General features: G+C 44.8%; 1 protein-coding gene across 3 annotated transcripts in view; it reads right to left on the bottom strand.

Moving 5' to 3' along the window:
- Positions 1-27,079, bottom strand: part of SLC22A18 (solute carrier family 22 member 18) — a 79,994-nt gene that overhangs the window by 21,395 nt on the left and 31,520 nt on the right. For all 3 annotated transcript variants that reach the window (XM_030483761.1, XM_030483762.1, XM_030483763.1), the window contains 2 exons: positions 3,275-3,390; positions 2,701-2,811 (listed from right to left, as the gene is read on the bottom strand). In XM_030483761.1, coding sequence (XP_030339621.1) covers positions 2,701-2,811; positions 3,275-3,390 — 227 coding nt within the window. The remainder of the gene's footprint in view (positions 1-2,700; positions 2,812-3,274; positions 3,391-27,079) is intronic.

Genomic DNA, 27,079 nt, shown 5'->3' with positions numbered 1-27,079 from the left:
CCAGTGTGAGACGGCAAGCACGGCCTCTTGGAGCCTGTCTCAGCCCTTCTGCACTGGACTGCAAATGTGATGGGATGCAGAGCCCTGGGGCTCACTGCAAAATCCGGTTCCGCATGCGAAAAAAAGTCCTCTTAAAAATGGGATGCAGGTGCTAAAGCAATCATGTTATAATCACGTTTTCCAAAGGGATTAGGAAGTCAAAGATTCATATAAGCAGCTATTTATCAGTATTTTCAAGGTCCTGGTGATTTCTGGTCAGCAAGAGGTATGCTTGATATGTTTTTATCCTTGTGTTTTCTTTTCTGTCTCTTATCTACTGCATTGCAATGAAGTTCTTTTTTCCCAGGTCAGTTGAGAATGTAATTTGGCCATGCTGTAGTGCCCATTGCCTGGCAGCTACCCTCCTGCAAGAGGCACAGAGCCCGTGTCTCTGCTTTTATGCAGCACAAGGAGGAGGTTCCCAGCACTGCAGCCCTCCCGGGGAGGCTCTTTCGGTCTCAAACAAGCTAATTTTAGACAACAATGAGATCCGTAAGGAACAGAAGGTTTTCTTCTGTGTATATCACAAACTTGTTTACAAAGTAAACAGAGAACAGTCTGTAATTTGGGTAATCTAATTAATTATACAGTTGCAGCCTGGAGATGAAAGGTAAATGTGCTCATGAGGAGCTCAGCCTCCAGTTGTGAGGTGCAGAGAAGTAGGTGATGGCCTAATCCCCTTTCAGCTGCCATCATGTATGGTCAGTCACCTAACAAGAGACCTTCAAAGAGAAGTCGCTAGAATTTTAATCACTCCTCACTGTAGTGTAAGCACTATACCTGTAGCAGGAGTGCCTCAACTGAACACATTCCTACTCTTATGGATATACTCCCAGCCATTTCAGTGACAGACTATTAGCCCAAGTCCTGCCTTAAATCTCAGCTTCACTGTCTTCATCCTCTTTGCCTAGAAGTTCCATTGCAGTTTTGGGCAGGAGATGTTTATTTTGGTTGGGTACATGTTCTCACTGTGCACAGGAAAAACCTCTTCTGCAACAGGGAGGAATTTGTATTTCAGCAGGGATGACTAAAACAAAGTGCATCTTGCCTGGCCTTTGGAAAAAGGAGATTGCACAGGAAATTACGGTGCAGACTGCATATGGATGTGGTCTCAGGCATTTTTAAGCTGAGAAATTAGCCAGAATCAGCAAAGAAAACCCTCTTAGAACATCACTTGACTGTCTCGTTCTGTGAAATGCTGTCATTTTATAAAAACTTTTTAAATACAGTTTTAAAAGTTTAGTCTCATAAGAACAAAAAAGTGCACTGTGAGGGCAAGCCAAGCAGTCCATTCAGATTGGATCCTGCCTCCACTGGTGGGGAGGACCAACTGGTATTGCTGATCTCAACCAGTGCCAACTACATGCACAAAAAGAAAGAGAAAAAAAACCCCAAACAAAACCCAACAACAAACCCAAAAACCAAAACCAGAAATCCTTTACTTTGCGGAATGTTATTCTACAGCTCCAGTCAGACTTGTTCCCCCAGAACTTTAGCAAGGAATAACAGAAGAACCTGACCAAGGACAGAAATGCTACCCCCTTCTGATTCAGCCACTCTCCACAACCAAACCTACTGTCATTTGTAAACTGAATTTCCAGTTTACAAATTAGAATTTAATTTGTAAATAATGTTTCACTTTATTTAAACTTCATGGGCTGTTCCAGATGCAGATGAATTGGAAAAAGATGCAAAGTATAAAAGCTAAGGTGTCTTAAATCCTCTCTTGGGATCCCTGCTTGGAAGGGAAGTTTGACAAGATGCATGATGTGCACATGTTTTGATATGCACAAAATTCAATCCTTGAAACCATAATCCAGATAAACTGCATTTTTAAGTGTGACTGGGAAAAAAGCCATGAAAATGTGTGGAAGGGCAGAGAACAGCATCACTAACAAGGCTGACAAGGCTTGTCTTTAAACAAGCAGGGAGAAAGGTAGGCAAAATTAAAAATTATTAAATTGTGGCCAAGGATATGTATAACCAGGCAAACTGGGAGACATGGACCATGCCAGGACAGCAACTGACTCAAAGGGAGCAGGGAAACAGGCAGGATTGGGGTGGGTTTGAAGGAGCAGCGGGTTCCCACCATGACACAAAACCCCAAGTGGAATATATAAAGAAGAGAAGAACAGGTGCCAACATCAACATGAAAGGGAAGAAACACGCTGTGGCTCCCCTTCTTGAAGCTAACAGTTAGAACAGCCACAGCTTCTCATCCAGCAATAGTTTTTAGTTGCTGGGAAAAAGGTTAGGATACACATACCCCGTAAAATCACCAAGTAAATCAGGAAGGACCTCAGCACTTCTGGCAGAGGACAAATGATTTCCTTCTGCTCTGAAGAGGTTACAGCCTAAACAGAAATAACAGTCAAAAGGAAAAAGCATTTACAGGGGGATGGAGTGGAGAGATTAAGTGATTTGCCAAAAGTCACAGAAGCAGCCTATGACAAGTAGTCTGTTTTACATTAAGTCCTAGGGTTTTGACCCTATGTAGCTTCAGAGCATTTGAAAGCGTCCAGCATTGAGTTAGGAACTGAATCCTCGCTGCTCCATGATCTAATGCAATGTGCTTTCAGTAACTTGAGACAAGCCTGGTCTACAGTGTATGTCACCTTATTTTAAATACATCAGCAATTACAAGTAATGAGTAAGATTTACCTATGGGAAGTCCAGCAAAGACTTTGACTATGAAAACTTCCATTACTCCTGGAAACTTCATCAGGCGTAGGATTTCTCTGATGCTAAACACGCTGCCAGACTGTGATGTGCCTATAGAAGATGACATACTGATTAATAATGTATTTATATAGGTTGGAGCAAGCAAGAAACTCTGAGACTGCTCAGGTTCACTACCACCTTTCTGAAAAGGCACGTCTCTGCAGCTTTGCGCCAATGGCAGGAGGCTGGGAGCTGGTACCAGGCCTGCATGCAGAGGACTGCCGTGAGACAGCGGGACTGCCTCCTATGCCAGGCCAAACTAACCCCCAGCAAGAGGTCCACATTCACCTTCTCTGAGATGTACAGCAAGCACTGGGCTGGAAGCCTGCAAATCTGCATGGCAGAGTGGTTAACAGGTAGAGAATAATACTCTTTTAAGCACTAAAGTGTCAGCATTTCAAGGTTGGCACCTTTTTGCCTTAAAAGCAACCCTCAAGTCCTTTAGCAGTCTCTACAGCATGTCAATCCCCTGTCCCTATTCACGTGCTCTTTATCAGAAACACTAAATACTTACTGTGCTCCGTCAAATGATGGTCTGACTTTGGCTTAACCTGCGAAGGGATCCAAAACATTGCTATCATGGTATTTATGAGATTTCCCACCAGCCCGACATATGTGGGAGCAAAAACGCTGCAAACAGAAAAAGTAGAGGTAAGTGGATAAATATAAAGAAGACATTTTAACCTCCATTCTGGAAAATGCTTGGGCACTTGGATGAGGAACAATCCTCTTGAAGTCATAGTACATAAGGCTATAAAAAAGCACACGTTCTGTCATGGAGGCTTTGGATATGACCACAGTTTGAAATTTCACCCAAAGATGGCTATTGGCATCAAGATTATTTATTGTTTGTATGAATAATAGGGTATAATACAATGCTTTTAAATTTGTGTCATGGGAAAAGAGCCTTTCTTGGTTCAACGAAGCTTACAAATCTTCCCATTGAAAGCACAGCATCTGCTTGTTAGGATCCATCTAATCCCCCATCTAATCCTCAGTTTCATTCATCTAAGTATCATCTCCTTGAAATTTCTCATTGAAATCCAATGAAATTAAGGAAAGCGAAGAAAGTACTCAAGATGATTAAGGATGGTAGAATACAGCCCAACCTACAACCACTACTGAAAACACCACTTGAAAAGGAGCTGCTAAAAATAACAATCATGATTTACAAAACCTTCTGCTGTTTACTCACCTTCTGAGGAGGTGAGTAAACAGCACTTTGATTGATGCACCTACTTTTCTCCAAAGGTGCCCAAAATCAAATCAACCCTGCTTCGACTGTCCTTCACAGCCTCAGAGGTTGGATCTTTAACAGAAATGGGGCCACATCCTTAGATGTAGACACAGTGAACAGCCATTATTAACAGTAGTTGTACAATGATAAAAAGGAACAATCACAACTAAAAAAAACAAACACAAACCACATAAAAGGCATTAGAGTCAATAATGAGTCCTCAATTATCACTGTCCTCTTAAAAGAGAAGATTAGGAAATGACTCCTCCTAGTATTTAAGACCATGTGGGAAGATTTCAGACTCTGAAGGGCTTTAACTCTGTCAAATACAGGCGGAGCAAAGTCCAGGGCTGGAAGGCTGAAACTCAGGAGACTCAAGCTGGAAACAAAGGGAGAAGCTTGTTTTGTTTTTAACAGCGAGAGCAACTATCCACTAAACCAGCTAACTAAAAGTCTCTCCCATCATGGGAACCCTGTTAGTTGAAGGGTTTCAACGAACCCTGTTAGTTGAAGGGTTTCAACTAACCCTTCAACTTGGTAGCTTTTTTTGCTTAAAACCTACTACAGGGGACAGGTTTGGGATGGGAATGCCCAGCAGAAATACCAAAGGTTGGTGTCACAGAGGGCACAAGACTAAGTGACCATCATGGTGTTTTGGGGGCATCAAAATGCAAGCATCCTGACTTCAGCAAAGTAATGCATGTGTTTCAACAGGGAAAGCTTTGGAGCCATGTGGGTCTATGCAGACTCAGAGGTGACCACGCCATCCCTGCATCTCCAGCAACCTGTGTTGTAAAAACAAGATGCAAAAGAGAGCTGTGAGCAGCCAACCAATGCTCCCTGTGAGCCCGCTGACAAAGAGCAGCTTACTGCCTGACCTTTTACTGCTGTTTTCCTTGTCAGACTATTGTGTATGTTTTTCATGGAATAACCAGCAGCAGTAATTGTAAAAGCCTCAAGTTTCCTCCATGCTAGACAAAGGTATGGTCTGAATAATTTATAGAGTTATTATTAAAGTCCCAGAGCAAGACAGTCAAGGATTGAGATGCAAACAACCAAGAAAAGCATCAAAGAGCAAATAAATATATATACACACTTATTCTCACTAATAGCAACAGCAAAAATCCCAGCTGAATATTTTAATTCTCATTATTATTAATAAAAACAAAGCCAGATAATATCTTCCTGCAAATGGACTTAGTGCAGTAATTTAGACCTGCTGCCTTCCATCCGCCAAGCTGCTCTGCTAATTACCCTGGACCACAAAATTAGTCATTTACTGGATCGTTAGTTTTTATTTTTAGTGCAGCAGATTGCCACTTTCTGATTTAAAATTATCTGTCAAGCAGTTCCCAAACTACTGAAATTAACTTTGCGGACCCAAATTTTTATCCAAGAAATCTGGGATTTCTACTTTGCATTGCAACATAGAGTAAATTTGCTAACAAAATAGAAGGGGTGAAATAATCAAAATAAGTAGCTGCAGCTGGCTTAGAGGGTTTTAGGGTTTCTATATTTCAAGCTTTCATTCCGATATGGAAAAAAAGCATCACAAAAATCTTCATTGGACAGAAAAACTTTCTTCACAGTCCTATTTTTTCCTGAGGTTTTCCAGAATCCCACATGCCAACATAAATATGTTTTATTCTTCATATCCAAGAAGAATTATAGCAAACAATAAGGAAAGGGTCCCCCTATAGAATTAGTAAGCAAAAAATGCACTGCTTCACTGCAAGCATACCACTGATAATTCATTGCTGTGAAGTGAGAGAAGCACCTTGACATTTTACTTATTTGGAAAAACCTGGACTTACTGTAAAGGATTTTTGGCATTTTGTATGGTTGGACTCTGAAGTCAGAGAAATCCAGTAAAATATCTAGCCCAAACAGTGTTTCCCAGACAAGCCTGAAGTGTTCAAAATCATCCGAAAATCCCTTTTCTTAACACAGCTTTCTGTAAGTGCTTCATCTTTTTCCACATATTAAACAGTAGTGTTCCTAGAACGAAAGGTGATGAAAGTGCATGCTTGGATTAGCTGCTCCACTATCTCATCCTTTGGCAGTGATGAACTCTGGAATTGAAGATGACACATCTGTGCCCAGGAAACCACCTCTTGCATTTCTTTCCTCATTTCAGAAAGATGAAGTGAAACCAAGGGTTATAAAAATGTCTTATCAACACAGCAGGTCATTAATTTTTTTCTGATGGATCTTAATTTCTTTTTTTCTGATGTTTCCATTACAACCAACGAGTTACGCATGATGACACCTCCTGTGCCACTCCTCTGGTACATAATCAGTGGGATGCATCCTCCCACTCCTACAGTGAAGAGCAACTGTTCTACAAAGCAGCAGCGCAGGGCAGCTTTCTTGACATATCAACACTTCTAAATCCCCTGTAGGATTGCTTTGGGGCTTGGGTAGGTGAGAGACTGCACATATTGTCTTTTCCTGTTACACAAAGGCACATAAATATTTACGTTGTCATGTAAAGGGACACAAATGCTAAAACCAGTGTGCATGTGCTGAATCATTATTTCTGGCGGCAGGGAAGACAAATGCCAGTGGGCTGAGCTAACAATATTCTTGCAACAATGCTGACAGGAGACTGGAGGCCAATGTGTTTGCTGGGGAAACTGGTGAAGTTGCAATGATGCTGATGGATCTTCAGCTAGAGCTGCTCCATGTCACTGCCACTGACAGGGAAAACTCTACCCACACCTTTGGATGCTGCTGGGAGGGGAGCTGCAGCCCTGCAGATGTGGGTGGGAAGGAGGTGGTTTGGAGGAGTCCAGCAAGCAGCAGGAGGGCAGGGGAGGGTTTGTACCACACAGCAGCCCCTAGGAACGGTGCTTTGGCAAGGGGAACAGTGATGCTATTGCCACCAGCAGAGAAAACAGCTAGAGGTTAGCACTGATAATCCCTCTGCTTTGCTTGCTGGACCATTTTCAACATGCTAAGCAACTGCAGGACCTGGGGCTAAACAGTTGCTCTTATTTCTTACTGGTCTGATGAGGAACAGGTGGTACAAACCAGAACAGCAAAGCTAAAGGTGAGACACCCTAACCCCTCAGCGGAGCCAAAGGCTAGGGGTAGGAATGATCACTGGGTTCACAACTCCTACTGTGCAAAACCTGGCTCGTGGGCACTCTTATTTTTTGTTTTAAAGATTTAAACATGAAATCTCATCTCTGCTCATACCAGTGGGAGTCCTTCTGCCTTCAGTTTTACCTGTCTGGCTGATCAGGAGGAAGTTTTGCCAGGAAGGGACGTGGTGTCACTATTAAGAAAAATGAGGCGCATTAAGCAGGTTGTTCCCACAGGACCTTTTCCCATCCTCTTCCCCTTCCTGCCCTCCCTCTCGTCCCTCCTGGCTGTCCGCAAACCAGCCGTGTGAAGCCAGAGCGAGCCGTGCCAAAACCAGCAGCAGATTTCCTGAGCGGGGCAGAACAACAAAGGATGTGGGCAGGACTAATACAATTAAATTAAAGGGAGCAAAAGGGAGCGGCAGCTTCAGCAGCTGAGGTTATTGTGTGGCCTCTTCCAGCTTCTTGCTGATTAATAGAGGTTAAGAACCTTTACTGTCCTGGACTTTATGGTCAAAATAACTTGGATAACTTTATCTGCATACTTCAGCATATTACTTATATTTCCTTTGCTTCTCTTGCATCTAGAGAGTGAGTCCCTTGCTGACTTTTTGTTAGCAGCCTTCCTTGCTCTCCCTTGGTGTTTTCTGCTAGCAAAGCTCCTCTCAGGTTGTCAGTTAAGACCACAGCTGCCTGGTCTTTGTGTGTTTTTAGCCTTGCCATGAAAGGGAGGAACAAAATGCATTGCCCTGTCCTACATGGGGCTGAGGTGTCTCAAGGTCCTGCTGCCAGGAGGGTGCAAAGCAATCAGCTGCAGGGAGCAAACACTTGAACTCGGATGAGGACTAGTTTTTGCCAACAGGAGCAGCTGCATCTTGCCCAGACCTAAAGCTTTCAGAGAAACAGGAAGAAAACATGAGCATAGGGACCTAGAGGCCAGGAGCACATAACATCAGCCAAACACTGCTTAATGACATAACGAAAGCCTCTCCTTTTCATTTTCCTGAAGCCATTAGGCAAGTGTGGTAGGTGCATTAAAAGCATACTTTAGAAGAGTTTTAAAGGGTTTCAAGAAGTGGGATGCCCAGCCCAGGGCACGCTTGTCACAAGACCAGGTACAAGGCTCACTTGGTAGCCTGTGGCCATGGATAACAGACAAGTGGCTGACAGCAAGGATTGCCCATCTGGAAACTCCATCCTTAATGCTGGTGGGAAAGAAGAATTGATAATAAAACCATTAATAGTAATGTCATGGTAAACCAATTAAACCCAAATAAAATATTAGCATTCAAAGCCAGCTGGAGAAGGGTTGCATTTCTTCCCATCTAGCCAGCCTCTATGTTTACTTGTAGGTAACTGTAAATCCCAATGTGCACCATGCTTTTCAGGTAAGAGGAAACAAAGACACACTCTATGTTGCTCCGCAACCTGCTCCCATCAGGGCCAAACAATATGAGGCAAACGAGCGCAGTCAGGGTTCAGTTTCTGAATCAAGACATAACACAGTAACATAGGTGACAGCAGGGGCTCCCAAAGGCTCCCCAACTCCTGGAAATGACTTTTTTGTGGCTCTGCCCTAAGTGTCACATGCCCCTGAAGTCAGAGGCGGCACATGTGAAGCATCAGAAAAATCTGGCAAAGCTTACAGCAAATGCAGCTCTTGGAAGGCAGAGCCTGGCCAAACAAGTATGTGTGGGTGTACATACATACAGATGTATGTACAAACACATGTGAAGAGCACTTTCCCAGTAGCTTTGAAGCAATGCTTTCACCAAAACCTCCATGAAAAATTCAATCCCACAGAGGCGTGGGATTGCACCATGCAGAGATCAGGCAGTGGCACAGGAGCATGAGCGAGCCCACTGACCAGGCATTTTCAGGCAGGTAATATTTTCAGCTCACAGATGAAGGTGTTTGAACAGAGTCCCTGCTGGCACCTGCCAGCCACAGCCTCCAGGCAGTGCCAAGGAGGTATGGACACCACAGCCTCCCACTTCCACCAAGGAAGGCTACAACAAACTAATATTGGGCTCCAGCCCAGATTTCAGTTCTTGCTCTGACCTTGCTGGGCTGTAATTCCCATCTTTGGTTTCTTGCCTGAAAAGGCTGGGACAGATCCACAAAGGTACCTAGGGGAGGCTGCATTCAGGCTGTATGTACCACGAGATGGTATCAATTGCTTTCTGATTAGCATTCCAGCCATAGAACCCTGCTCTGCAAAGCCCAGGAGAAAAACACACATGTGTAATTGCACAATTAAATGTTGCATCAATACAGCAATTCTTTCGAGGAGGAAGCAGTTCCCAAAGATTCCCTGAGGATTAAAGGATCAATGTGTATTTCGGCAGTGAATGGGATTGTGTTTGTTTTCTTTTTCTTAATAAAGTCAAAGTTGAACATGGAGAGAGCACAAATTGTTTTTTAGTGACTCACTCCTACTTCAAAACAGTGCTGCATAAAGCCAGCATTCATAGCCAGACCAGATTCCTTAAAGAGCTCTGAAAGGACTCTCAAAATATTTCCTTGATTGCAGTCCTGCCACACTATCCATCATCCACTCATCTACTCACACACTTAGAAGGGTGGCTATGGGTGAAAAATAGCTGGTAAGTTAAAAAGAAAAGAAAAGCAAAAAAACTGAGGTGGAAAAATGAAAGTTCAGGTGAAACCATGACACCAAATCATGCTCTCCAGTAAACAGCTTTAGGTCCATAAGAAGGTGAGCAATGGCCACTGTGTTCCTGATAACTAACATAAACTTTGTGCATAACATATTGTAAATTAGTGATGGTTTCATTCAAGGAACTCTGTTTTACTGCTACAGTGCTTGCTAAATACATTTCATTTTTGACCCATTGTGGTCTGGGCTATGTTGTCAAGATTCCTCCTAAAGACAAAAGAAGCAAGCACAAAATTTCCCCAAAGCTTCTTAAAGAAACAAAACCACAAAAGCCTCAATCAAAAATAGGCTGAGCCTCAAAAAATTCCACATTTCCTAGAACATTCATGCAAATGTACTGAGACAGTCCAGCTTCCACAGCTTAGGGTGACAAACTGCACAGCAACGCAAACCCAGATAGCCCAGTGCTCAAAGCAGCCCTACCAGTGAAGGGCAGCCAGTACCATTCATCACATTATCTGTGTCTTTAAAAGGAAAACAAAAAAAGCCTCAAACCTTCCTTTCCACTGTTCCTATTCCCTGTCCTCATGGAAAAAACATCACAAAGGCATGAATAAGTGTGGCACGAGTCTTTCCCCCTGGCTATCCTGTCCAAGCAAATGCTCATATGAAAACATGTGAAGCAAAGAGCGCAGATTAATGCCAGCTGAAGGAGTATTAAATCCCAGGCAGGAACAAACACTGCCTCCAAGGGACATGTGTCAGAGAAAGGTACCTTTCTCCCTCGCTTCTTCATGGTCAGGTAGAAGGTACTTCACAGAGGTAGAACAAATTGCCTAAGATAAATCACCCATATTTCACTGTAGCCCCTCAAGTGGGACTCCTTTGGTTGCAATTTTCCCACTATTTCACTGCAAGCCTGGGATTTCTCTAGAGACAGAACATAAAACCTGAGCAGATACCCAACACCACCCATATATTAGCAGGAAAAGGAGGGAGTTCACTGCCGTGATGCAACTGGAAACCATGACCAAGGTGCCCTTTTTGCCACATGTGTTTTAGATGAGGAGTGGCAGAAGTTGGCTGCTGCTGCTTTGGGGAGAGCAGAAGGCTCTTTTTCACTCCAGTGAACTTGACACCAAGGAGGTGGTGAGACTTTGTGTCCACACCCTCTACAGAGCCCCTCAAAGAGTGAGAATGAGTCACTCACAGACAAGTGCTCATTCAACTGATTATTTGTAGTGGCAGCAACATCTGGAAAATTTGGGTGGTGGGAAAAGGAAAAAGATGAAGGGAGAAGTATGGGCATCCTACATCACCCGTTTCCATCAGAACTGGGCGAGGAAGGGATGCTGATGACTGGAACTGGTGCATTAGCAGGGCAAAAAGCCAGGAGCGCAATGGCAGAGACATGTGGGAGCTGTTGTGTGCTGGCAACACCAGACGTGGGACAGGCCCAGGAGTTTACAGGCATCCCCAAAGTCATTTGAGCTACCTGTGGCTTAGCTTTCTTTAAGGGCCACTTGCTTCTGTGTGTGTCAGTGACCCAGCACAAGGAGAGCTGCTGGTGGGACTTGACACTCAACCTTGCAGAAAAAGGTCTGCAAGGTCTGACCAACACTTTAGGTCAGCGCTGGGCACTGAATAAAAACACTTGGGCTTCTTCCACAGGGAAAATCCTCCTTTGGCAGAGCTCCCCATGTAAGCAGTGCTCTGTGTGAATGGACAAGGCTGGTTGTCCACCATGGACTCCGCAGCAACAAAGCTATCTGACCCCACGAGCGCTTGCTGCAGAGAAAATCACAGCAATGAAAAGCAGCTCAAAGTAACTGGCCGCTGCTGCAGCCTCAGCTCAAGCACGGCAGATCCTGCTGCCAGGATGTGATGGGGATGGTTGCGGCAGGATGCTAATTCCCAGGCAGCTGGAGCAGGCTGCCTGCGCCAGCCCGTCCTGCTGCCTGATCCAACACAGTGCTCTTCCAAGGAACTCGGCTAATTGCCGGAAGAGGCATATCAGTTACGCCTCAATTAGATGTGGGCGGATTTGCATGCTTTGCCCATAATCCACCACTAATTTCAAGTATCATTTATTCTTGTATGCTGTTTTCTGGCAAAACACCCCATTTCAATAATACTGCACTTTGCTAATTCAAAGCTTGCACTTGTTTGTGTGATTGTTGCTTTTCCCTATTGCATGGTGTAGACAGTCCCACTGATATCAAACACCTGCACATTTAATGCATTTATAATAAATGGGGGAATAAGCTGCACTCCCCAAAAGATTTTAGCCAGCTGGCTGGCTAAGGTGTTGCTTGCCTCATGCTCCATGGTATTAGCCTGTATGTCTAGAAATGGAGAAGTCTAGACAAGGACCAGGTATGAGCTGCACTCCCTGAACAGAGGCTTGCAACATCTGGCTTTGATCCCAGCAGCACTAATACTGGATGAGCTGTGGCAGGTCAAGACAGGTATCAGAAAGTAGGTGTAAGTGGTCAGTTCTCACAATAGAGGCATCCCAACGGTGAGGCCGGGACATGTGCTGTTCAATCTATCTGTGAACAATATGAAGCAGCAGTGAGGTAAGAAAGTTTGCTGAGGATACGCAACTAAAAGAGTACTGGGGAAAAGAACAGTCAGTGGGGAATTGCATATGGCCCTTACAAGACTGAGGGATTAGGCAATATGTGGCAGCTGAAAGTCAATGGAAATTAAATTTGAAGTGATGCCTGAAGAGAAAACAAAGTCTTAAATTCACATAGGAAATGATGGTTTCTGAACTGCTTATCATCGCTGAGGAGTAAGACCTTTGGACTATCATAGACTATTCCACAAAATCATTAGCTCAGTGCTCAGCTAACCAAGCATTAGGGATTACTATGAAAGAAACAGCAAGTGAACAGAGAACTTCATTAGACTACTGTACAAACTCCTGGTTCAGTAGTACTTCGAAAAGTGCATGCAGTCCTGGTCCCCTCCCCACAAAAAAGTCTCTAAGAAATGGGACAGGCTAAGAGTACAGCAATGAGAACAATTCATGGTGTCTGGTTTTATGCCTGAGAAGACTGACAGCCAAGTGACATCTAATAGAGGTTCACATTTGTGAGGGAGTTGGAGCAGGGGTCTAGGAAGTGACTGACATGGTCATTTCCACCACAAGAACTGGAAAGCTCCAGACAAAGCTGTCAGGGACTGCTTCAAATGAAGAGAAAGGCCTAATTCTTCCCACAGCACGTAGAAGGTCAGCGGAGTTTGTAGCTACTGGTGTTGTGGAAGCAGAAGGTTTAGACAGGCACAAGGAGAGGCTAGACAAGCACTTGGAAGAATGATCCACTGAAGGTTACCAAGGAGTCACAAACCACATTCATTCATGTCAGGAAATCCCCTGAGCTGAGAACAGTTGGAGGCTGGAAAAGTAATTGGTGAAGTACTGCGCAAGCTTGTCCCACTCTTTCTCTTCCCTAGGCTTCTTACTACGAATACCAGATCACGTTGGAGATGCAAGTGCAATTTTCTCCTCTGCAGCCCAAACCAAACCTGTGTCTCCCACCATCATTTCATAAACCAGACAGGCTCATTTTTGCTCATTCCCTGGAAAATGATGTTTTTTTTCTACAATCCTGAAACATTTCAGATAACAAATAAGAATAACCACAACTCTCACTTTGTGCTGGGACTCTCAGGAGAGGGTAGTGCTATGTTTCGGGTCAAGAAATGTTCATCTATCTTATCAATTGACTGTTTAATGTAAGACAAAGATGCAATCTCCCATCTCTTAAACATGGATTTTCCCAGTCTTCCTTGGACACTCAAACCACACCCAAAGTAATAACAGTTTTCTGGGTCTCCCCCTTCTTAGTGGAGGTTTGTTCCCTAACGGTGGCAAAGCCTTTAAGTAATTTTTTTTTTTTTCTAATTAAGTAACAAAAACTGCTCTTCTAAGCTCAGAATATGGTAAATTATTAAAACGCTCAGTTTGGGTGCGCCACTGGGTAAGGACTCCCACACACAGACTGGTTAGAAGGTAAGCAGTGCTTGCTAGACTACCTAGTGACTCACCACCAAACGCATCGTTAATCATACGTTACAGCATGTCTGACTTCATAGAGTACTGTAGGTGGTGTGAAATAATCTTTGAATGAGTTCAGGCTTTTTCTAGCTTTTATGAAGTTACAATGCTTCAGACTCCAAAAGACTCAGCTGGGCAGGAAACTGTTGAGGATTTGCTGTAGTAATCTGGGCTGCGCTCCCAGCACACCAGGTCTCGGCCCATGGCAATGGTTTTAGAGTATCCACAAGTTTGGCATCATCTGGAATTGTCTCACCAATCGTGATGCACTCACTCACCCATAGCTGGCTCAAATCAATGTGGGGGCAGAGTTGAAATTTTGCTGCCCAAGGATGAGGGATGGGGTCCGGACAGTTCCTGCAGGGGAAAGAGGTAGGATTTGGCTGGGAAAGAAAGCACGAAGAGAGCTCTGGCAAGCCAGGACCACTGCCTTTGCTGATGCTAGGGAGAGATGCGGTGACTGCTACTTCCAAGAGGACCTCTCGCACCTTCCAAAAACAAGACACTGATGCCAGATGCTCTGGCTTTCCTCAATGAGCATGCCATCTTGCCACTTTGGCACAGGCAAGTAGGCAACGGGACTGTGGGCAGACAGTCCAACACTGCAGGCAACTACCTATTTTGCCAGTGCTTGGAGGTGTCCCAGCATCAGCGTGCCAAAGGACTCAAGCTGCCAGTCCCTTTTGCAAGCAGGGCACTGGTGAGGCTACTGCAATGATCCAATAGTGCAATCCCTGTGTCATGCAAAAGGAAAGGCTCCCTCTACACCCCACACCCACAGGCTGACAAGGTAAATAGCAAAGTCACTGACTAGCCAAGCCTGACACTTAAATTTCATCTCTTACCAGGACCACATTCACGTGAATAACATTTTTAAGGTACATAATCCTGGCAAAACAAGTTACTTCTTTACCTTGAGGTAAGTAACTGTAAATGCAGCATCCTACCAGAGGTACGGCATGGACTGATCTTGCCTTGGAACAAGTAGTGGCAGCCTCCGGTGGCACAACTCCGACCTCGAGGTGTGAAAAATCTTGCCATGCTGCATCAAGGGCTCTGGCACCTTTTGTCTAGTAAGACCTTCTAATGAAATAAGACACATTAGGGCTAATTTTGTAGGGGAAGCAATGTTGAAATGCTAATACCCAAAAGTCACAAATAAAACATTTCAGACGTCAGGTGGAAGACTTTCCAGCGCCCCACTCCAACCTCTTCAGTTGCACAACAGGCCTCTTGAAAACAACCCTTTCTCCAGCAAAAACAGAGCCTGAGGGCTGTGGTGCAGCTGATTTGATTTCATGAAGAGTTTGACCCAAGAAGGAGGCATCTGCATGAGAAGAGTGAGTCACTCCATTTCAATAACTAAAGGTGTACAGTTTGCTTGCTTGGACAGGCTTCATATGCTCAAACCAGGAGCGGTCTCACTTACTGTATTTACTGAACTCCTCCAATTAAGTATTTTGTTTCCCTCATCCCATAATGACAATGGTTTCTGCATGTTAAATATATTCAGAAAAGAGGTTGTTCTGTGTTGCGTATTTGCAAACTGTAGTAGTTTTCTCCCCTATACCATTTGTAGGACAAACTCTAGCCAAGGAACAGCTAAGAAACTTTGCACTGAATGATGTATTTTCAACTACTTTGTTAAGCATAGTAGAATATAATTTATTTGGGTTAAAAAGCACATTTGATATTAACTGAAGTTGCTTGCACTTTCTGGAGCAATTAATTGAAAACAGATTTAATGCACTTCATACCAATCAAAAAGTAATTGCAGGGTCTCCTATGTATCTTGCATATTTCGGTGGATTCCAGCATCGCCAAAGCCCTGAATGAGAACATCCTTTACCTGCAGACTTAGTGCGGCAGTTGCATTTTGAGCTCTGCCTAACATACCTTTGCTCTCAGTTGGAGGCACTCCCCTTAGGGAGAAACAGCACTTTGTTCATTGTTCTCACCACATTTCATCTTGGCCCCACTACTGGGACCACCTACAAGGATGCCAGTTAGTATCAGCTGCATTATGCTGAACTGGTATTTACAGGAGCACTCGGTGGGAACCACATCTTAGGCAGCCTCATGGGCAGCCTCTCCACCCAGCCACACGCTTACAGCAGAAGCCTGCTCCATTCACCACCAAATGACAGCAACTGCAAGCTACCTGACAGACTCGCAGGGAAAATTGAGAGCCAAGTGTTTACTCTATTTTCAGTTGTGTTTAATTGCAAATTAGCAGCTGGAAACAAAGAGGGGTGAGCAGTATGTGAGCTGCCAGCTGTCTGCAGACCAGGAGCTGTATCCAAACCAGAAGTTTGGAAGCCTCAATTATACATTTCTGTAACTCCAATGAGCAAAGCGCTGGCCCGCTGCATGCTTGGGGTTTGCTGTACCTCGGAGATTTACATTTCAAGCCATCTGGTATTGCAAGAGCCAGAGGCCACACACTTTGGCATGGATCTTAGGGAACACCTGTATTTTAGATGCTACAACCAGGTAACTCGAGGCAGCAATATGCCATGTTCCTTAGTGTCTGGCAGTGACAGTGGTTTTAGACAGGCACTTGTGATATCCTGGATCCTTGCAGAAGCTATCTGCTTTCAGCACATCCAAGAGGTCCACATCAACAGACAAACTGGTTGATGAGGAAATTATTTACCTTTTGAGGTGACTAGTGGGTGGTTGTTTTTTCTCTTTTCAGTGCACCAATGAAGTGAAATGAAAACACACAATTCTTTATCTTCAACAGGGCAAAACTATGAAAACACGGACATCAAAATGCTGCCAAGTCTATTGGAGATACATCTGTACAGCATCAGGGAAATGTTGGGGTGCCCAAAGTACAAGGATCTTCAGACCTAGGACCACGTCTGTCTTCATAATAGTCTTCACACAAAGTTTTCCTTTCTTACATAGAGAGACAGACCTAATGCAGTAGCAGCTGAAAGACTCACAGTTTAAATCACATAATTTATAACATCCCTGTGGGTGGCAGTGGTACAAACACCCCATACGTACTCACACAGAAATGAAGCACAGAAAATCTAAGTGCTCCATTAAGGTTCCATAAAGACCATGGTGGAAGAAGAGCCTTAAAAATCAGGTGTCTTACATGCCAAGTTTAGTGCTCAGACCAGTGGACCACGCTTTTCCTCTCGTCTTTCTTTTGCACGGATCCCCCAAAAGCCTATTCTGTTGCCTCAGCCACACCACCAATGCAATGAGAACCCAAAACTTGCTACGCCTTGCAACACCCTGCCAACGCAATACCAGCAATGCATATTACAGCACTGTTGATGGGAGAAGCACACATACATAGGTTTTGGAAGTGTGTGACATCCCTATTACTGTTTCAAGAATTCTTCCCAAGGAGCCTTGCCATTGCATGCCAGTGTTGGCTGGCCCAGCTCCATAGGAACTAGCTCCCCTAGAAACAGACTTCACCGCAGGGACGTATACGGGAGCCCTGACTCAATTAAAGCATGAATTTGAGTCAGTGGAAACTTGTCTGAAGAAGGACTGAGTAAAACCCACAGGGCCAAAGTAAAACAAGCCACGCAGATCCTGAGGAATTATCAAGAAATCCTTCAATCCTGGCTGCACTGGAGGCATCATGGAAAAGGGGATGGAAAAGATCAACTGGAGACATCATGGAAAACATGAAAAGTCAGTACGAGCTAAAAATGGTTTACAGGATCAGGCCCAACATCAGCAATGTAGATATGATGGCTGCCAATCCCCATCTAAATAGCATCACCCAGTACAAAGAACCCAGCCACAGAGCAGAGGTATGGATTAGCAGCAGGAAGGGATTTAAAATTCATTGCTCTTCAGTAAGTTATCAGATAACAGCCATTGGGAAAAAAAAACAGTATGAGTTTAGTACCAACATCTTTACCTTTTATCCCTGCTTCAGCTCAAGGCTAGTAGTTAAACTGGCCTTAAAGTCATTTTTTATTATTATTAAATGACACAAACTAAGCACAACTTACTGTATTTACAGATACAGCCAACAAACCCTGTATTTCAACTACACTGATAATGAGATAACCTAAAAGCAAAACACCATGAGATTTTAAGGTTTTAGGGATGTTCTTTAGGAGTTTTTTAAGTCTGGTTAACATTTGTCTTTAATTTCTTCCACAGACCTATTTCTTCTAAAATCCAGACATGACTGAGAGAAAAAAGCACCGGAAGATCACTAAACATGTGGAAAAAATTATCCCAGAGGGAATATGAAAAGCCATCTGCCCAAGACTCCCCCAGCACTCATCCCATAGACATAAACAGTGAGAGATTGATGCTTTGGTGGTGAACACAAATAAAGTGGCAAAGGCTGGTCTTGGCTGGCATCTAAAGAAATCACATATCCAACAGTCCAGAGAGCTTGTTTAGCTAAGAGCATATTATCCCCTAGGCTAGCCGAGACTTTATCAGTTGGAAAATCCCAATCATGAGCACTAGCTGCAAAAGGGGGGGAAGAAACAGGGAAAGATCAGGCAGGACAAGCCTGAACATGTTCAGTTTGTCCTTCCTACATTACAGTTATATCCTCATTCCTCAGAGTGAAAGGCAGTTCAAAGAGACAATAAACCCTTTTTTAGTCTTATGCTTTGCAAGAACGTCACTGAAACGGAACTGAAGTGGTTCCCAGACATAAGGTGACAAAAGAAATTAAACCCTTCCCTACAGCTACCCTTTGGTAAAATATCAGCAGAGAGAGGGAGGCACCGCTTCAGACATAGCTAAGGCATTCATCTGAGGAAATAGGACTTACCTTAGTGGTTTCAAACAGACTAATTTAGTATATTGCTCCTCAACTCTGCAGCTCCTTCCTTCCCTTGCGTTGCAGGAATATTAGCCGCTGAGGCTCATACTAACTTCATTTTATGGGATGGATACTATTTTATTGTCAGGAAATGTGATTCCTTTCTGGGGTACAACTTTTTTTTTTTAAACATATATATAAATATATAAATGTTTCAGTTTAGATCCCAAGAAATATGGGCTGAAGACGGTAGGATGGCTTTGGAGCAGGCAAATTGTGAGGGACCAGTTAAAGCAGACAGCAAATGGGTTTCCACCACTTTTCTTTAACCCCCGCATTTGGGCACAAAAGACGTAGGCCAACAGAAGGTCAGTTTAGTGCAACAAAAGAAAGAAACACTGCTGAAAGGCAGGGCATGGAGCACGCTTGGGATGGACCTGGGAGGTCTCCAAGGGCGCACCGACCCCATCCTGTCTCCTTCCCGAACAAAACGAAGCATACCCCAAAGCACAGGGCATAACAATGCCACAGGGAATAGTTAAGTGGCAAGAGAAAAATAACTGGATTTGCAACTAAAACCACAAGACACTAAACAGCCCTAGACAGTGAAATATTTCACAGCTGCAATCCTAGACATAGATGGGACAGGAAGAAATAAAAGGGCTCATCATGTATTACCAAACCACCCAGAAACCATTAGTGCTTATATTGAAAGGTTACTATAAAGTGAAATAACAGGTTTTTTGATAATTCATTTTTAATATACTTCACCAAGATTTCTACAGCATGGAAATTGCCCTGCTCATCGCCCCAGCTCTGAGGCCTCATTGCCAATGTACATTCATGTAACAGTAACAAACTCCAACCTGGCGAAGGACAGACACCTTTTCTAACCACAACCAGGCTGCATGAGAACTTAATTACCCAACTGGAAAGCCATAAATACTTCAGAGTGACTCAGTTCGAGTTCACTGGATTTTTTCCTGCCTTTCACTGCGTCAGGGAATATCTTTCCACCCTACAGTCCTTAGGAAAGTGGCACACGGCTGAAGGAGTCAGCGGTCATGAATAATCAGACAGAGACTTTTCCAGAACAAGGCAGTAATGTTAAGAAGTCTTTCTTCTGGGGCGACATTTGCATGACCAAGGGATGACATAATAAGACTGCAAACAAAAAAGGCTTTATACCCCCATGGCAGCTCTCAAAACTTCTCCGCACGGGCTTGGTCCTTCCCTTCTGTGCAGAAGCATCACATTTTGGGGGCAGGAATTTAAACTCCCTCTGCACCAGGTCAATTGCCATCTCTGCAGCCATGGCTTTATCTCATTCTTTCTGGCTAACGCAATCCTGTGACCCATGTTAACAATGCTGTTTTACAGGGCACAGTGTTTCACTGTAGGACTGAAGGGATTTATTTCTGCTCTGACATGAAGGTATAAAAGCCAAGCAGAGCCCAGGGTGACAAACCTGTTTGTACATGAGATCCATGAACATATAGCTGGAGCCCTCTCCAAGAGGCAAGGCCAGTGTTTGGACACTAGCAGCTTGTAGTAAAGAAGCAGAAAGAAAAGGTAGAAATGGTATTGCCAGAGAGTGAAAAAGCAGCAACATACCAAGATCTTCACCCATCCCCAAAATAAAATTTATCAAGCCCCTCTTAGACACTTGGGAGCCACTGAAACAGCCAAATTGAAAAGGAGCTAGACGAGCTGCATGCCAGGATGCATCCTTGCAAAGGCAGCCCAAGCACTGCAGATACCACTGGGGCACTGAACTGGTGCTGAAAACCCAGTCAGGGTGTAAAAACACAGGGCAGATTATCAGAATGAGGCAGAACTAACGTTTCACTTCCAGCATGGGCTATTTGCCAGATGTGGACCTCTGCTGGAAGGTAACCAAAATGCATTTGCAATTCTGGACAAACCCCTTTATTTTGCAGGTCATTTGTTTCTAAGGAGAGGGCTGAACAGTGATCTAAGGAGTCAGAATCAGGTAATTCAGACCCCTGCAGAAAAGTGTCCCAGGACTTTCAGAGCAGTGAAGCAGGAGCTACAGGAATGATGGATGCTGGACCAAGCCCAGCCTCCCAAGCCTAAGGGGATTTGCTGACACTGCCGGGAGCGAGGAAACTGTTTCTCACCAGTGTAGGAAGTCAAGCACTTGGCAACAAGGGAGGCAGCTCTCCCATAACTCCTGTTACGCAAACAGCTGCCTTCTGCTGGGTTTCAACATGCTTCGCTGCTCCAAAAATAATTTCCTGCTTGATTTGATACTATTTGCAGGAGCACAGAGCGCAGCATGAATGGTCATGTCACTTCACGCTGGATCTAGCTAGCCACTGGTTTCTAGCAAAAGCCCTGCTTTCTGGTTTTCAGCAGAGGGGCACGATTACGCAGGAGGAAAAGGTAATCGGTGTGGTAGTGTAAGCCCTCTCCTCTTCCTGCACAAAGGGTTTTGATGCAAGCCTGGACAAAAGTACCTGCCACCTTCGTTCTTCTGGGCCTCTTTCCAGACCTGAGATTTCCCAGCCCTTACAGCTCGTAACGCTTATGGCATATAACCAACACTCAGCAGCCAAGCAGGAATCAACGCCAACATAAAGTTCAATGACAAAGTCATTGCTTGCTGGGTGATTAGGAGCTGTACCAGTCCCAGACAGAGTTGCTGGAGTTCCCCACGGCATGAGCACCCAAAAACTATTTCATGCCTTATTTCATTCCCCACCAGATGACTTTGTGTCCCCTTTAGGGACTTGTTGGAGTAATCCCAGTCCAGCCCGGTGCTTTGAGAACAGCAGCACTTTCCATTCCTACCTGGACTGGAATTTGGATAGCAAATTTAGCCCTAAGGTGCATCTGATTTCCTGTTCCTTATTCCCAGCCCAGGCATCTGCATGCCCCTTCCCAAGGGCCTACCCTGGGGGGGACTCTTCCAGGAGCCTTCACCAACAGTGCTTCAGAAACCTCAAGTAGTACAGAAAGTTAAAGATGCCAAGGCCCAGCACATCAGCATCACACTCCATAGCCTGTGAGTGACCCACGGCACAGTACCACCAACCCTCCCAGCTCATGGCCTTACACAGGTTAGCTGGTATCTTCCAGATGAAGTTAAGTAATGTTCGGCAAAGAAATGAAGCAGCAAAGTAAAATTTAATGTCACCGCAGTAAAACAACAGCTGCAAAGTGGGATTCAGAAGCTGATAACATGTCCACAAGACCAGCGTATTTTAAGGCAGTAGGGTGCACACTAGTGTGAAGGGTGACTCCCCCAGCAGGGTCTGAAGGTCTGTTTTATCATTTGAGGAAGCTCTACAGGGTTTTCCAACACTACCTGGCTCAGAAGCAGAAATACTTGACGCCATCAGCCAAGTAATTTTGTGTTGCCTTTCTCCTCCTCTTATACCTTGAAATCAAAGTTGTGCAATGGCACCTGTTTATGCTTACACATTTTAAGCCCAAAGAGCTCCATACCAGGCAAGAATTACCAATCTTTTATTTCCACAATCATTCTTTGAGCCACAAAATGGCATATGAAAGATGTACCTCAGCCATGTCTAGAAGAGTATAGGGGGTGATGAACCCACCACTGCTTTTGGGGAGCTTGGACAGAGACTAACCTTGGAATGCAAAGCCATGAAAAGAGATGAAAGGTCCCATCAGCAGTCCTGCGCAGAACGTAACTCCAAAATGACAGACCCAGCTCTCATACATGAGGGAAAATGCATCTGAGCTGACCCGAATGCCATGTGGGGTCCTTCCTGTCACCATCACAATGAAAAGGAGTAACCCTGCAAAGAAGGTGGCTCCTCAGCTGCTGGAGGACCTGAGCTGGGTGGGAGGACAGGACTGGTGGGAAGCGTGTGCAAGCTGGTTTCCATGCTCAACTGACCCATGCCTGCAGCTGCTGCTCCCACAGCCTGAGGGAGTACAGATAAGAAGTAGTTCAGCTTTTCCAGACATAGCACAATTCCTGTTTACAGCCTCTGGGCTAGACTTTTCAAACGAAGGAGCTAGGTGTCTATTCTTGCAGGAAACCAGGTGTGTAAATAGTTCAATTAATATACCCAGCAAACTGTGCTCTAGTGCAGCAAAGAGGGCTAGTGGAGACAAGCCAAGAGAACAGGAGCTGAGGAAGGAAAATACTTTTAAAGAACATGCCTAATTAGAGATGGGCCTGGGCCAAGAGTTCATACTTGAACACCTGGAATAGCCCTGGGGAGCAGAATTGTAACCTGAACCCAGATCCACATTTTGTAACTCACTCCTCCCCCCAAAGACCTAAAACCCAGCCTGAGACCCAACCATCACACAGTCTGAGCTGCAGGTCTCCAACACCTAATGCCTGGACATCTGGCTTTCTAAATCAACCAGGTTTTGGCCAAGCCATTGTGCTTGGCTGCTGGTGCCCTCTGTCCCTCTTGCCCCACACTGACCAGCAGCCAGCCATGGGCCTGCTCTGCCCCACTCAAGAGCTTGCTGCTGCTCCTTGGCAGCACACCCCTGGATCACTGACTCAAGGTGGAGGTGCCTGTTAGGTGTCAGATAGGATGTCCCCATTTACTCCAGTGGCCATGGCATCCCCAGCACTGTGACCAAGCTCTACTTGTCACTGCTCTGCCTTCTCCCTGCCCTCGCAGGCTATAGCTGCAGCTCCTGGCCAAAGCAAGAAGCCTGCCCAACACAAAGCCACATGGCTCCATTCATGCTTATGAGCCAAAGATTGACAGCAACCCTCAGTTTTGTGCCTAAGCCACAGAATCAGGGCTTTTTTCAAAGGGCACAACATCCATGGCAGGGAAGCGCCCCCCCCCATGCCCCTTATGAGCCCTTGCTGAAGTGGCAGACTCCCTTTTCTCCCTTAGAGCTCATTTCTCTAGGACAGAAAACCAAACTTCACCCACACCTTACTGCCTTTTGAATGTAGATTTTCGTTATGGCAGAATCACGTTTGGCAAAGAAAGGTCAGCTCCATCCACATAAAACTGCCCTGTCACAGGCACGTCATGCATTTCAGACAGCTTGCAAGGCTGACTAAACATTTACTTTTGGATGGCTCATTTCCAGAGTCCAGAAATAGATCCTCTTTCACAATAAAGAGTGCCTGGGTGTGGCATCAGATGGCTTCTGTGCCCGTGCCATTTGCATTCCTGCACTTTCCTCCTCACAGGGTGCTGCTGCTGCCCAGTGCCAAGCTCACTGCTGTGTCCCGCTCTCAGGGTAGACCTGCAGATAGGTGAGGCCTTACCTCCTAGCTGGATTATTCTTGGTAGGTATTTGGCAGTTATTTTTGCATCATCTGACTTCGGGTCTTGTTAGGCTGAGGTAGGTGACTAATGCGCATGGCCCTTGGTTGCTTCCCTGGTGGGCAGCTGGCCTCTCACCGGTACAGAATGGGATGAATTGGCACAACTGGAGAAGGGCAAATGAGATTTGCTCACACTGGATGCTGTAATAGTCCAGGGAGCATTTGTGTTTTGGAAACCTTTAGAACAATTTAGCTCTACTGCTATTCAGAGGAGCATTGCACCACAGATGTACTTTTCTGTCTATTGCAAATTCTTCCCTGCCAGAGCCGAAGTTCCATCCCAAGAAACAAAACAATTAAAAAAATAATAATCAGGCTTTATGCAAAAGCACAGGAAAAACTTCATGAATCCTTCAAGGGCCAAGGGGCTCCATCTGAAAAGTGCTTGCCACACAGCACTCAGGCAAAATCAAAGTGATGCAACTTTTGGTAGGGTGGACAGATTACAATCACGCAATTACACATCCAAGACCCTGTAATCGCATGCAATGGGAACACGTGTGGGTGTAGTGCGAGGCGTGAGCCTGGTGTCACCAACCACAGGCTCCTCCGGTTACCCTGAAGGAGTTCTTCAGCAAATGGTTTCAAAATCTCTTTTCTAAAAATCAGTAGGTCCATCTAGAAGTAGGTCTCTTTCTGTCATTAAAAGTAATTCCTGGAAAACTGGGAAACATCCAGGACTACACTGTAAAACATCAGCCAGAAGAACTGATCTGTCATCTGTCTCATATCCATCTGTGTCTGGACAGTTGGAAAGGGGAGGGAAAGAAACCCCATCACACACAATACAGATAATCTGTTATGCAGCTTTATATCAGGAAAAAGCCTGATATAGCTTCTGTAGGAAGTAAGCTTAAACATCTGACATACGAACATCCTCAGCTTTAATAACCACTACTGTCTTTCATCCTCCCAATCTTTTAGAGTCTGAGAACAGCATTTAAGACTCTGGCCTCCTTTAAGCATTGTTCAGATGCTCCCCAGATGGCTTTTACAAGGGGATTTCTAACTATTTGGGTTTTCAAAAGAAATATCCTGCAGGAATCTTTTAGGTTTCTGGAGGTTTCCTTCCTTCCTCTACAAATTTCTTCACCCAGATCTTCACTTAAAACCTAACTCAAAGAAAACATTTCCAGTGACTTCAATATCACATACCCTGGGGTAAAAAAGAAATGAACCAAATGCTGTAAAAATAAAAATGGTGCAGATTTCAAAAGGATTCCCAGTGAAGTTTTGTGAAAAAGTAATTAGTCCAAAAGTTTCAGCCTAGAATATCATGAAATAAAGGAGCATTTAGTAAGGCTGAGAAAGTTAACACTACATACAGACCACAAAGGATTATAATCTCCTCTCCACCAATAAAAATAAACTAAAACTGAAGCAGCAATTGCTGTAATAACAAGTAAACAGGAAAACCTCAGGTGCTCAAAAATATTCGAAGTTTTCAGATCCTGAACTACCTTAAACAGACCAGATTTCCAAAAGTGCTAAATTCCTATCCTCTGAAAATCCACATTAGACATCCCCAAGTGGGAGAGTGAAAGAAAACCACAGTCATTTCTGGAAAGCCTGATCGCTGCACTTCTGCTTTAGAGGGCAGTTGGAGAGGAGAGCAGAGCCCCTTATGAATTTGTAAAGTGAAGCAAATTATTCTAATGAACAAATAGGGTCTATGTCTCTCACAGGCCATCCAAGCCACCTCCCAAGCAATAGTAAATTACAATGAGATGTGCTACTCGTAGAAAGCTGCTGCTCCATATCCCCAAAATGGGGCATAACCCTATAGGGCATGTTGCCCTGCCTCCTGCAAACACTGGCTGAGCAAAGTGAGAGTGCTTTTGCATGTGCTTTAGTGCAGACCCACTGCTGGCTCAACACACAGTGCTACTCTCTGTGAACTGATGGACCCACACCATGGTGTCCGGCCTCTCAGATCACACCAGTAGCATTGCCTTCCTCTTGGGTCAGCATCTCTGCTTACCAGCAGCGCACTCAAGACCATTTGGTGCACCACGTGGCACAGCTCAGGGCTCAGCCTGAGGGGTTGGAAGCTTGCAATATGAATGCTACAGAGAATATTTCTGATGCTGGAAATACCTTCTCTGTTGGCTGTGATAACCCATCATTGGTCAGGTTAAAGAGATGAGTCTCAGTAAGAGCTGTGGTTAGCCTGGAGATGGCCATTTAGAAACTCCCCTTTGCCATCTGGCCGCTTTCACTGCCTGAATGCTTCACATATCTTCAGCTCTGGAAGGCTGGTAGAGTGGTTGTGAATGGGATTTCACAAAGAGACTGCAAGGAAACAAAACCTTGGGTGGGGACTCAGAAGCTGATGTAGTTCATGCAAAGGTCACATCCTTTTTATTTCCCTCTGAGCACCCCATCTGAGCAGCCCGGCCTTCACCAGGCCATGGTTAACTGTCAGCCTGTGACAACTGGGTGCTGCATCTTGCCCCATCCACCTGACAGCCTCCTGCTCATCCATTAGTCTGGCAGCAATGGCCAAGAGAAATACCAGGAAGGGTTTAATACACAACCCCAAACTCCTCCAAAAGGGCTGCTTTTCCACCCATCCTTTCCAGCAGCAGGAATATTTCAGGCAGGAGGAAAACAGGGAGGAGCAGCAGTGGATGTGCTGTCCACTTTCTTCTCCCATGGCAAATCAAAGTCCATTTTGGAAATACTACTTCCTTCCATCCCAAACCTGTTGATGCCCCAACCTTAAAGCCCCAGCTAACCCAATACATCTAAAGCACTAAGCCTTTCTCCTGCAGAGCTTCACTCAACTTCCCAAGTCCTAACTCCTCCCAGACCACCCTTCATATGCCAAATCCACACATTTCCGTTCATCCTAACCTTCCCTCTCTCCCTTGTCTGATAGTCCTTCCCACACAAGCACCACATCCTTCCTGCCCCAACCTCACCACAAGGCTGGGTTTGTTCACCAAAGCAGATCAGAATGAAAAGTAAACACAACCTTTTGAATCTAAAAGATTAGGAGATGTAAAGGAGAGAACTGTCCATACTAACATGCACATGCACAAAGGAAGATTGTGACACCTCACATTGCCCTCTAGGTCCGTCCGCAAGCTCTTGCTGGGCTGAGCTCTGCAGCCTTGCACTTCAGCCCCCAACATCTGGGACTCCCCAGTACTGTGCTCTGTGGCTGGCTGACCTTGTTTTTTTCTGCCACTTTTCTGAAACAGCAGAAGTGTAGCACTTGCTTTTGATAAACAATTA

Source organism: Strigops habroptila, chromosome 4 (genome assembly GCF_004027225.2).
Source record: "Strigops habroptila isolate Jane chromosome 4, bStrHab1.2.pri, whole genome shotgun sequence".
NCBI lineage: Eukaryota > Metazoa > Chordata > Aves > Psittaciformes > Psittacidae > Strigops > Strigops habroptila.
Note: the sequence above shows the minus strand (reverse complement) of the source record. Positions and strands in the feature narration are given on the sequence as shown.